We start from the raw sequence: 13,220 nt of genomic DNA, 5'->3' as shown, positions 1-13,220 counted from the left end.
TAAAGTTATATCTACAAAGGACAATGACAGCAGAACCTTCACAAATCTCTTATGAAGATATGATATATGCTAATGACACCAAGCAAATAAAATATAATACTCGAATATAAATCTAGTAATGAATCTTGTAAAACCCAAATAAAAGTAGTATTGCAAAAAAGAGCATTAAACCCACTAGTTACAAACAAAAGAAATTCAATTGTTAACGTTCGCTTATTCTTACTTTATTTACTTTGTAAGTTTTCCTTTTCTGTGTAGCTTCGTTAATTAGTGTTGTGTCCCTTTTTTTAGGAGGATTTTAGTTTATACAAACCATTCCCTGTGACCATGCTGCAGAACATCCATACTAAATGGAGACAATGGGTTATGAAACAACAATCTGTTCAATCAACAAAATAGTATGTCTTTTTTAACGTAAGACAATTAAACAAGACTAGCAATCAAACCTCCATACTTTTCAAGAAAACAAAACAATATACATTAATGTGTTATGCAAGGCGATTTGAGAAGATAAAGAAAAATTACCAGGATTTCAAGGCGATTCAAGATTAAGGTTGTTTTTTTTCTCTCTCCTCTATTCTTCAGAAGTTCCATGATTAGGACTTCGATCTTTGAGCTCTAACTATTTTAGAATGAATATGAGGACTTGTGAAACAATATGGAGGGGGTTCAATTGTTGAGGTAGAATTGAGATTAAGGATTTGAGAATGAAAAGGGTTTTTTGGACAATGAATAAAAAAATAACTTTGATTTGAGGGGCAACTTAAAAAAGATAATAATAAAAATAATAACAATAACGTACCCTTTTCATTATCGGATTTTCTATTAGATAATGGATTAAAATACACATTTTCAAGACTCAAAATGATTTTTATCGCACTTTTTTAAATTTTAGAATTTTCACCTCTTACTTATATCATCATCGACTAATTTTACAAAATTACTCTGGTTTATTTTTTTCTCTTCTCCTTCCCTCGATTTCTTTCTTCTTTCTTCTTCTTTAGTGAGACTACAGCTTCTTCGATCCAGAGCGAGACTGTCTTCTTTTTCGTCTCTTCCTACATTTAGTTTGTGTTGCACAGGGAGAACGAGCGCCGAAGAGCGAGACAATGAGAGAGAGAGGAAAGCAATCTATAAGAAGAAAGGGAGTGACGACAATGCGATAGATCAACGAGTCTATTCCACGTGCGCAAGGTTCACTTAGTAATTTCATGTGTATTTGACATCAGCAAAGATTCAAAAAACCCCAATTTCAAAAAGTAAGAAAAATCTCTCTTTTTTTCCTCTCCAAAATTGCGGTCATCCGTACAAAACCCTCATTTTGTCCGACAATTTGTTTCTAATGCTATAAGAAAAAGGTATAGAAAAGAGAATTTAGTGGAGTGATAGTTGAATCTTGATTACAAGTAGAAGACAAAACTTAAAATGTCAATGTGAATGAAAACGTTGAGGTTTTAATATCAATTCATCTCACGTTGATGTTAAATCCACAAAAATTGAAAAATGTTGATGAAAATGTTGACATATTTAATACTATAGATAGTAGGTGTAGATTAAAATGAAAATGAAAGGTCAAAAGTGTCATTCAAGAGAGTTTGAGTGAGAGAAGTAGAATCCAAATATATTAAATACACAGTAATACACAAAAGGGAAGTACAATACAAAACAGTGATTTTCTTTTTTCTTTTCCATTTTTCCTTTTCCTTCCCCACTTGTTTCTTTGTCTATAAATACAAAATTTGCCATAAATTTGCTTCTGTCTCTGTGTGTGACACAGAACACAGCAAGAAACTCAAATTTCGAATTTGAAATTTGAAACATATATATATAGAGAGAGAGATGGGTGTTGAAGAAGGGTTGGCTGATGACTACACACAAGATGGAACTGTGGATCTTAAGGGCAACCCAGTTCGTCGCTCCAAAAGAGGTGGATGGAGAGCTTGCTGCTTTATTGTTGGTATCTCTCTTTCTTTCTTATACATCTTTCTTCTAAATTCCGAACTTTCTTCCTATTCTTTCGATCTTCGTTGTTCGTGTTTCTATCGTGTCGTATCCGTGATTTTAGAGGGCAAATCTAAACTATTTTTATGTTTAATTCTTTATAGATGTGATTATTGTTACAAATAATTAGATTTTAGCGTAAATTTATCGCGTGTTTGGAAGTGATTTCGAAATTGTTAATGTCAATTTTGTCAGATTTAAAATCACTATGTTTTGATCAAAGGTAATTTTTATATAATCAAATGGTTTTAAATGATTCAAAATATGATTAAGATGAGGACAAAGGAATCACTCCTAAACCTTGTCCTTAGTTATATTTTTGGTAAAGCTTTTATATTGAGATATTTTCATTTTGATACATGAAAAAATGTGTTTTTACTCAATTACCCCTACACTTTTATATTGATAGCAACATATCAATGTGAAGGGAAATAAAATCTTTTTGTTTTGGTTCTATCCTATTAGGTAGTATTTTGGTGGAATGGAGTATCTTATCTACCCATGATGGTTGGTTCATATAATTCACATCCAAACTTCCTTTTTTCTCTCTCTCTAGAATTATATATGAACCTAACCAAACACTAGAGGCTTTAGTTTAGCACATCACATGACAAACATATCATACATCCAACTGTGAAGTTGAAGCCCTTTTTCAACTTAAAAAGAAAAAAAAAAATCTGTTTTATTTGAAATAAAGTTAAAAGTGTAAAATAATTAAAAAAAAATATGATATTACAAGATGACTTACTCATCTTGCGAAGATCTCTTCATTTGTTGAAATATTTTAAATCTGTTATTTGACGCTTTAAACGATCAACGTTCCCAAAACTTAAGTTATATTCGTATTCATGCTATTTACGTTATTTATGATTTAGACCTTAGGAATTAGAGAAATACATCATATAAATTCTCTAATTCTATTGATTCTCTAATTGGTACCGTTATATTGATATTTTCTCTAACTAATTTCACGTAAATTTTTGTGTTGATTCACTACCGTTTAGATTTGATATGGTTGATTTCTTAACATGTTTGGTTTGTGTGCAGTGTATGAAGTGTTTGAAAGGATGGCATTTTATGGGATATCTTCAAATTTACTAATATATTTGACAAATAGACTGCACCAAGGCACAGTGACTGCAGCCAATAATGTAACCAATTGGGTTGGGGCTGTGTGGATGACTCCTGTGTTGGGTGCTTATGTTGCTGATGCCTATCTTGGTCGATTTTGGACCTTCATTGTTGCCTCTATTATTTACTTATCGGTATTTCCCCACACTCTCTATGTACATTATTTTTTCAAATTCCATATTTTATTATTAGTTTTCGTGGGTTCCAGAGTTCATTTGTTAGATCCTATTTGGTAATTATTTTGTTTTTTATTTTTATCCTTGAAAATTAACTTATTTTATCCACATTTGTTACACTGATTTGTATATTTATTAAATACAATGGTTGAATTTTTAGCCAAATTTCAAAAATAAAAACAACTTTTTGAAAATTACTTTTTTTTAGTTCTCAAAATTTGGCTTGGTTTTTTTTAAATCATTGGTGAAAAGTAGATAATAAAGGAAGAAATTTGGACGTGAAAGTAGTGTATATATGCTTAATTTTTAAAAACAAAATGATTATCAAACGGATTAATGTTTTTCATTTCTTATTTTTTACTTACAAAAAATAGGGAACTGCATTCTTTTTTACGACTGTTTCTTTTTTTTTTTTTTTTTTTTTAATTGAAACGAGAGAGATGGAACATGTGGTGACCTTTTTTTTCCCTAGGTCTTTGAAGTTTTAAATTGACAAGGTAAAAATAACAAAAGAAGTCTAACATGAGTATATAGCTTGTTTAAGTGACATAAAACGTGTATCCTAGATCAAAAGATCTAAGTTTCGATTGCTATATATTTATGAAATTTCTACATGGTTTTTAGAGAACTTTTTGAAAAATGAGGAGAAAAATAAGTTACCAAATACTTTTGTTTTTAAAAAATCTATAAACTAGAAAAAAAAAAAAAAAAAACATATTATCAACGATCTGTTAATGAGTTTTTTAGTGCCAAATTTTGTAGAAGAACAATATCATCTTGTTTTTTCATTTTTTAAAGAATATGTACAGTACGGTTAGAGAATCAAATTTTTAATATCATAGTTAATAGTACAAACTTTATTTCAATTAGTCCAAATTAAAAGATGAAGATAAGTATAAAATATTTTATATAGGTAGAAATGAGTAAGAAATTTAAATTTTAAATGGACAAGAATCCAAATCAAACATATTGTTGTTTAAGATACTCACAAGCCAAGGAGTCTCATTCAAAATTTTTCTTCTAATTTTTTAATTTAAGGATGAATTATTGCATATAGTTTGGGATTATGTGAAATATCTACGATAATGGTGGTTCTTAATTTATATTATTTATTGGTTGGAATTTGGACCAACTCATTAGAAGGAACCAATAATTTAGTCTCAAATGTTGAAAAGATTGGCTGTCTTGTTCCTTCAATTTCTCATTTTTCTAAGTAAAATGTTTTATTCAAGTCACTGTCGGCCTGACATTTGCTGTCTCACTTTTTGACCAAAGCTAAGTCCACGGCTTAAGTAACAATTCTTTTCCCCTTAATTTATGTAACTTGTTAGAATTTTGTTCATTATAAAAATAAAATGTCAAGTTCATTCATCACAACTTGAGAAAATTTTGTCCTCTCTGTCCTCTCACTAAAGTAGTGGTCCATAATCCTTTTGTTTTTAATTTTTATTTTTTTAAATTAAGATTTTATTTATTTATTATCAAAGTTTAAAAAATCAAGCTGAATTTTGAAAATTACAAAAAGTAGCTTTCAAAAGTTGTTTTTATTTTTAAAATTTGGTTAAGAATTCAAACATTTTACTTAATAAAGATGTAAATCAATATAAGAAATGAGGATGGAATAACCTTAATTTTCAAAAACAAAAAATCAAATGGTTATCAAATAGAGTTTAAAGGATGAGATTATGGTGAAGTTTCTCAAATATATATTAAAACCGAGTTCTTCAAAAGAAAAGATGAAAAAATAATTAATTTCATTTTAGTCTTGTAATTTGAAATGAATCTTTTTTTTTTTTTTTTTTGGTTTCGAAAAATGAAATGGTTCAATTTTTGTTTATGTTTACTATAAATTTTGAGAGCATATTCACATATTGTATTTTATTGAATGAAAACGATTACTAATATTTAATTAATTTTGATAAAAGTTATTGAAAGTACTTAAACTAAAATTTTACATTTAAAAGTACATGTACTAAAATTAAATAATCTCGAAATATAAGAACACAAATTGTATTTTAACAAAATTGAAGACCCCATTTGGTAATGTTTTGGTTTTTGAATTTTTGTTTTTGAAAATTATGTGTATAGACATTACTTTCGCTTTCAAATTTCTTCTTTTAATATCTACTTTTTATCAATTGTTTAAAAAAATCAAACCAAATTTTCAAAACTAAAAAGTTGATTTTAAAAACTTGTTTTTATTTTTGAAATCTGACTAAGAATCCAACCATTATATTTAAGAAAGATGTAAATCATGATAAGAAATAGGAAAAAAAATAAACTTAGTTTAAAAAAAAAAAAATAATAAAGATGAAATGATTACTAGATGGAGCCTAAAAGATTTTATGATTATAATATTGATATCAAAATCTTTATTGTTTTAGTCCATTAATGTGACAACTCTTACAAATATTATTGGTCTATCATCAACTTTGGCCACTTTTAGATGATATAATATAATTGGGAAAAAAGAAAAACCAACCAACCTTTAACTTTTTTGGATTAATAAGACTTCAATTAAAGTTACGAGAATCTTTTGGAATCTGAATGAATGATTATATTCAACTGGTTTGAAAATTTTGCCTTTTCGAAATCTTTCCAACCCAACTTTTTGGTAGATCATGATATAAAGAACTCGGTTAATTTTGTATTTTATAGATTTATTAGGTCTAGTTCAATAACTATTTTATTTTTTATTTTTGTTTTTGAAAATTAAGTTTATTCCTCTCTATTTTTTTACAATAATTTGCATCTTATCAAGTACAATGGTTGATTTTTTAGCTAAATTTAAAAAATAAAAACAAATTTTTTAAAGCTATTGTTTTTAGTTTTCGAGTTTTGGCTTTGTTTTTAAACTAATGGTAAAAAGTAGATAATTAAAAAAGAAATTTAGAGGGAAAAGTAATGTCAATATGCTTGAACTTTTTTAAAAAAATAAAATAAAATGATTACCAAACAGAACTTTAACTTTTAAAATTTTCGTATTAAAGACTTTTTCAAGAATCAATGTAATTTTTCCTTGTCCATGCTATAACTATACCGATCCTTTCTTCCTCTACATGGTCTTTTTAGTTAGAAAATATTTATACTTTAGAAATTGGTTTGTACTACCTTAGAATACAAGGTTGTTACTTTATATATATTATATATATAGTATTTTACTTTTAAATATTTGGTTAAAATGTAATGCAGAAAACATATAAAAAGTCGTCCCATACTTCATTTTGAAAGGGTAAAAATGTATTTTTGTATTTGAAATCAATTGTTTGGTTCAACTATTGAAGTGAGCATAGCTCAATGTAATTGATATATACTTGTCCTTTGAAATCAAAGGCTTAAAACCTCAAACTTCCGTTTGTTGTGTACTTACAAGAAAAAAAAATTAGGTGATCTTAAAAATGATTTGATGATCATATTTGATCTTGATTTAGTATATTATTTTTCTTCCAATTTTTTGTTCTTTCCCTTTGAACATTTAAAAAAAAAAAAGAAAAAAAAAAGTATAACATATGTTTGAACAAATTTTTTGAGGTTTTGTAGCCTAGTTTGATTTCTAGCGTCCAATCATGTTGACCTAGAATGCATATGTTCGTCCTTTTTTAAAAAAAGAAAAATAAATCTATAACCTCCTAGATTTGAATCCATTCTTCTTGCTACAAAATATAACAAATAAAAAAAAACTTAAAATAGAATGATATTAAAAAATCTACTATGTTTATTTCCCTTTCATCTTTCTTTTTCGATATATGTGTTTGATGATATAATGTTAAATTTTTCTTCACCCATAAATTTAAACTTTCGAGTTAATCTGCAATGATTAAACATTGTATCAAAGTAGGTGGATTTAGGAGTTTTATGTTTAATCTCTGCAATATTATTTTCTCTCCAATTAAAATTGATTTTCATTTGTTGGGTATTATACATTTACTTGATTTAACAATATGTTCCAATTTACTAACATTGGCACACACAGGGCATGTCGCTTCTAACAATGGCCGTCTCACTCCCAACCCTAAGACCGCCGCCGTGTGCCCAACCGACCTCCGGTCATTGCGAAAGGGCCTCCACATTGCAACTCGCTGTCTACTTTGGCGCACTCTACATCCTTGCCCTCGGCACGGGTGGAACAAAGCCGAATATATCGACGATCGGTGCCGATCAATTCGACGACTTCCATCCAAAAGAGAAGAAGCAAAAGCTCTCCTTTTTCAACTGGTGGATGTTCAGCATTTTCTTTGGCACCCTTTTTGCTAACATAATTCTTGTTTACATTCAAGACAACATTGGCTGGACCCTTGGTTATGGCCTTCCCACTCTTGGTCTTGCCGTTTCTATCGGTATTTTTGTCGCCGGAATTCCGTTCTACCGCCATAAGGTTCCGGCAGGAAGTCCGTTTACTCGGATGGCCAAGGTTCTCGTCGCTGCTGTAAAGAAGCGGAAACTGCCACTGCCCAGGGAGGCTAAGGAATTGTATGAGTTGGATTTGGAGGAGTATACGAAGAAGAGGAAGTTTAGGATGGAAGCCACTCCCTCTTTGAGGTATGTTTGACAAATTTATTTTACACGTTTTTATTTGAATTTGAAGATAAAAAAGTTATGGTTAAATTATAAAAAAATATTTACCGACAAAAAAAAAATGCTAATTTACCGAATTAGTAAAAAAGATACTATTAGACATTAACAGACTTCTATTAACCTTTATCAATGATAGACTTCTATCAATTTTCCATGGATAGATTTGTATCAGTTTCTATCACAAATAGACATTGATAAACTAATGATAGATATTGATCAACTATAATTAAGTTTGCTATTTGTGTAAATATTTTCTCTTATTTTTCTATTTTTGAAAATCTCCTTAAATTATAAGATCACTTTGTTGTCTATTTAATATTTTTATTTTTTAAAAAAATTTTAATAGATTCTTGAACTCGAGTTATAGTTAGAAGTATATATCCACATACATACTAGGTCCATGACTTCTTTGTCTAATAGGCAAGTGTTGGGCTAATTGGATATCTTGTAACCGATAATGAAAATTGAAAATTTTCCTAAATCACACTCTTAGTTTAACATTAGATTTACACCCCATATTGTTTTCTTCTTCATCAGCTTCCTCAACAAAGCTTCAGTAAAAACTGGTTCAACTCATCCATGGCGGCTGTGCACCGTAACAGAAGTGGAAGAAACAAAGCAAATGATCAGAATGATTCCAATTCTCTTTGCAACTTTTGTCCCAAGCATCATGTTGGCTCAAGTCAACACACTGTTCATAAAACAGGGCACCACTCTGGATCGAAAAATCGGCAAATTTAACATCCCGCCTGCCAGCTTGAGCGGTTTCGTCACCGTTTCATTGCTCATAAGCGTCGTACTTTACGACCGAGTCTTCGTCAAAATCATGAGGAAATTCACCAAAAATCCAAGGGGAATCACTCTGCTTCAGCGGATGGGAATTGGTATTGTCCTCCATATGTTGATCATGGTTGTTTGTTCTCTCGTTGAACGGCATCGGTTGGCGGTCGCCAGAGAGCACGGTGTTGTTCAGAGTGGCGGCCAAGTTCCATTGAGTATCTTCATTTTGCTGCCGCAGTTTATTCTCATGGGGACTGCCGATGCTTTCATGGAGGTCTCCAAGATTGAGTTCTTTTATGACCAGGTAGTACCTTCTGTTGTTTGATAATGATTTTGTTTGTAAGTTTAAAATTTTTATTTATATATCGACTTATTTTTTAAAAAGAAATCACTTAAAAGTTTTTAAGATATACCCACTACAAAAAAAGTTATTATATGTACAGAGAATTTCCTAATTTCTCTTATGGAAATTACTTTCAAATTTTAATTTTAATTTTTTTGTATCATAAGTTTGCATACTTCTTGTCCATAAATTTATTCTAATCATTAAGTTAAGACTTGTGCTAATTGAGCTTATCACTAATCACTTTACGTGTTGATATAATTTTAGAGAAGAAATTAAAAAACATTAGAGAAAAAATTTCCTGTTTCTCTCCCAACTTTCTTTTTAAGAAGTTTACCTTAACTTTGATTTTTTATGCTCTCTTAATTATTTAGTCTTTGTTTCGAATCTCTGCTAAATCATTAAGATTCGTGTTAGTTGAGCTTACCACCAGTCAATCACATTTAACATATAATTTTAAAATATAATATATATTAAAAAAAAAAATTTGTCACGTGTTAAATTGTGGTTGGATCACCATATAAGTATGGTTGAAGTTAAAAAGTGATAATTTGGTTAACATAAAATCAAGTCATTTATTCATATTCTTATCACAGGCACCAGAGAGCATGAAGAGTCTAGGGACTTCTTACTCGACGACAGCAATCGGGACGGGGAATTTCCTCAGTAGCTTCCTTCTATCGACGGTTTCTGACCTTACCAGCCGGCATGGGCGAAAAGGGTGGATCTTGAACAACCTGAATGCATCTCATCTTGACTATTACTATGGCTTTTTTGCCATTCTCAACTTCTTAAACTTCATCTTCTTCCTTGTGGTTTCAAGGTATTATGTATACAAAGCTGAAGTTTCAGACTCCATAAGATTGCTCACTGAAGAACTGAAGGAGAAGACACCATCTAAAGAATCAAACAACCCACATTGATTAAAGAGCCTTCCAATGACTTAATTATGTGTAATCTTATGGATTCTGTTTTTTATTTTCCAAAAAAAAAAAGAAGAAATAATCAGTTTATAGTTTTGCAAATTTTCCTTCTAATTTGCATAGGTTTGTTATGTAATATAATCGCTAAATTAGTTAATCCATGCAAAAGTAAATCTTATTTTAGTTTTTGAAATTAGAATATATGTTTGATAAATTTGTGAGTAGGGTCGCCGGAAGTGACATCCAGAGGTTGGCCGACGGCAGTCACTGGAAATGGTGTCTAGAAGTTGGTCGATGAACTTCCTAATAAATTAGGAAAAAAAAAAGAAAAAAAAAAGGGTAACCCATGGGTTTGAATAATACCCATGGGAAAAGGGATAGGACGCCAAGGCTGTAGGGATCAAAGCCCTAACGCATCAGAAGAAAAACATGACCATACTCGAAATTAATTTAGGAATGCTGAAATACTAGTACACTGAAAAATTCAGAATATTATAGAGATAAAAAAAAATACAGTCTACTATATTATTAATCCAGGTTAAGCATGCATTAGAAATAAATTCGACAAAGAAAGGAAGAGAAATTTTCTCTCTTTTGACGACTCAAACGAAATGGCCAATTCTCCCTCTTGATTGAAACCAATAAAAACCACTAAAAATGGCTACCTTCTTATTCTCTAAGAATTGAGGAATATAGGTTTGTGGGAACTAAATATCGATTGGAAAGAAGGAAGAATTTTTTAAAGATAAAATTATATAACCCTTTCGTAAAGAATCACAAATCATTAACACCGCTATTTTCATTAATTGTTTTGCAGGTGTTTTATCAAAGGAGAGAGGGGGAGTGAAATGTCGGTGTCATCCATTGTTTATGTTAACTCCCTATGTAGAAGTTAATTTTTAATATAAAATTAAATAAATTAAATAAATTAAGTTAATAGTTAATTAAATCTTATTTAATTAATGATTTCATTTAAATCATATTTAAATGGAACATCTCTCACATAATCTATAGTTTTAATTAAATTAATTAAATTAAATTAAATTAAATAATTATTTAATTCTCCAATTAAATAATTACCAAATTAAATATCAAATATATAATTTAACCTACAAATGAATCGTATTCAGTTGTATTTCTTTCATAACCTATACTTTTAATGTGCATCTAATATGCATTAATTTAGTATATAGTTTGAATATGAATCTAATTCATATTAAATTACTATTTGAACTCCTTCAAATATTTAATTTTCCCTCAAGTTAATTTTGAATCATATCCAAAATTAAATGTATATTATAAAATTTAATTAAAATATAAACTTTATATTATAATGTAACATTATACTTTATATTATTTCCCTAAGTGAATTTGAACATTTCAAACTCTATTCAAGACATACCTCAATTCCCTTTACGAGCTAGGAAGGGGACTTCATGGACCTACATATCAGAAACTCCAATGATATGAAATTAGTTGCTAAACTCATTAACCACATTAATTAATATTCGTTAACTATGAGTATACTCCACTAAAAACCCAAAGTTACACTCTTCTCATTGTAGATATATTTCTATATCTATGGATATAGACCTATAATAGCAAATTAATCCTTCACACTATAACAAATATTACTTTCCATAGCATCGAAAAATAGCATTAAGCTTCATGAAGCTATTAAAAAAGAAATAGGGAAATCCATTAAAACAAAAAAAAGTGGCACTTAAATTATTAAAAAAAAATCCCGCTCAGGTTACCAAAAGGGGTTACTAAGCTCCCTCCCTTGTCTTTTTCTCAAAATTCAAACTCTCTCCCTCACAAAATTGACTTCTCCAAATTGCAGCTCTCGTCTTCTTCCCCAAATTACACCTCTCTCATCTTCTTTCCCAAATTTCAAATCTCTTCAAATGTTTGATAGCGGTAGTTTTGGTGTCGCTCCCAAATCCCTTGCTATACAAATAAAATTTATAAATCACCGAACAAACCCTTTAAACTAACTAGTAGTATAAGTAGCAAGTTCGGGGTCGAACCACAAAGAGCCTAATATGAATTCCTAAAAAGTTGGAACTTGTAGAAAGTAACGGGGGGAGGGGGGGAGGGGAAGGTTTGTGAAAATTGTTAAAAACAACTTTTGGAAACAAAAAGAAGTGAAATGTAATAATTTTGAAAATTATCAATCAACAAACACCCAACTTGGGCCATTGTAATTTAATTCATTCATCAATAATTCTATCATAGACTACTAAAAATTTGTGTGAGATTAATTGAACTAAAAACTTAGCCTACTCAATTAGAATCCTAACCGGTAGTCCATAAAATCAAGTTAATTAAAAGAAGAGCGAGGATCCTCAACCAATCAATTAACTAATAGGCTTTAAGCTTTAGTGCAAAACTAAGCCAATTAATTATAACCGATTAATTGTGTGAAAATTATCTAAGTTAGAAAGTAAATGCTTGTTAATTTGAATCCCTAATTAACACAACAAACTGACTTAACTTTTGCTTCTAAGTGATGACTACCTAACAATTACAAATTAGGGTCAATCGAAGCAGTTAATTAAACATGCATAGCTAATTTGTCAGATTATCCTACACACGAAAACTGAAAATTTACTCGAGACAAATTCCATTAATAATACTCACGGAATTACAAAACGAGTCTCAAGAATTACATTGGAATGAAATTAAACTAACTAACCCAAACTAAGTTCTTACCTTTTAACCACGAAACATGTCAAAAAATCAACATGATTGGCAAATGGGAAGAACTTATTACAAAACTAAAAGCAAAAGCAATAAAAACAGAGATAGAAAAGAGATTAAAACGCCCAAAATCGGGAGTAGAAGGTAGAAGATGGGATGATTTCGGCTGAACCCTAAGGGTTCCTTTTATAGACCAGCCGAAGCGTTGCAACACTTGGCTGCACCGAGTGCGTTGAGGGGTTCGCGTCAAACTTCGCAGTGTTGTAATGTTGATGCTTTTGTCTTTCAGTGTCAGGCTCAGCGTTGGAGTGTGTTGCAACCTTGGCATCCTTGAGTTTCTGAAGCGTTGCAACGCTGCCCTGTGTCCAGAATTTTTTTCCTTTTTTTGGTCATTTGATTGATTTAGCTTCAAACTTTGTCATTTTAGCATCTTTAAGTCTCAAACAATTGATCCAACTGCTTGTACACTTGAGTCCTACAAAATAAGCAATTAAACCAAATTAGGTAGCTAAACAACCCTGAGTTAAGCAGAAGAAAATAGCACATTTCAAATGCTATCAATGTTCCCCATCTCTCATTCATTTCAAA

The 13,220-nt window shown here is 30.1% G+C and overlaps 1 protein-coding gene across 2 annotated transcripts; it reads left to right on the top strand.

Annotated features, from left to right (window-relative positions):
* The first annotated feature begins 1,600 nt into the window (after positions 1-1,600).
* LOC120067291 (protein NRT1/ PTR FAMILY 5.2-like) lies at positions 1,601-10,122 on the top strand. 2 transcript variants are annotated; one of them, XM_039018831.2, is made up of 5 exons: positions 1,601-1,957; positions 3,049-3,266; positions 7,282-7,847; positions 8,421-8,967; positions 9,603-10,122. In XM_039018831.2, the coding sequence occupies exons 1-5, from the start codon at positions 1,840-1,842 to the stop codon at positions 9,927-9,929; spliced, it is 1,776 nt and encodes a 591-aa protein (XP_038874759.1). In that variant the 5' UTR covers positions 1,601-1,839; the 3' UTR covers positions 9,930-10,122. The 2 variants fall into 2 exon arrangements, with proteins under 2 accessions (XP_038874759.1, XP_090163878.1); XM_090307752.1 differs by having other exon boundaries at positions 1,751-1,953.
* Positions 10,123-13,220: the final 3,098 nt, after the last annotated feature.

The sequence above is a fragment of the Benincasa hispida genome, chromosome 12, assembly GCF_027475165.1.
Source record: "Benincasa hispida cultivar pf3 chromosome 12, pf3_genome.v1.1, whole genome shotgun sequence".
Taxonomy (NCBI): Eukaryota; Viridiplantae; Streptophyta; class Magnoliopsida; order Cucurbitales; family Cucurbitaceae; genus Benincasa; species Benincasa hispida.
This window is presented reverse-complemented; position numbering and strand designations above follow the sequence as displayed.

Coding starts and splice junctions, on each gene's coding strand:
- LOC120067291 (XM_039018831.2), top strand. CDS start 1,840: ATGGGTGTTGAAGAAGGGTTGGCTGATGACTACACACAAGATGGAACT. Junction 1,958..3,048: donor AGCTTGCTGCTTTATTGTTG/GTATCTCTCTTT, acceptor GTTTGTGTGCAG/TGTATGAAGTGTTTGAAAGG. Junction 3,267..7,281: donor CCTCTATTATTTACTTATCG/GTATTTCCCCAC, acceptor TGGCACACACAG/GGCATGTCGCTTCTAACAAT.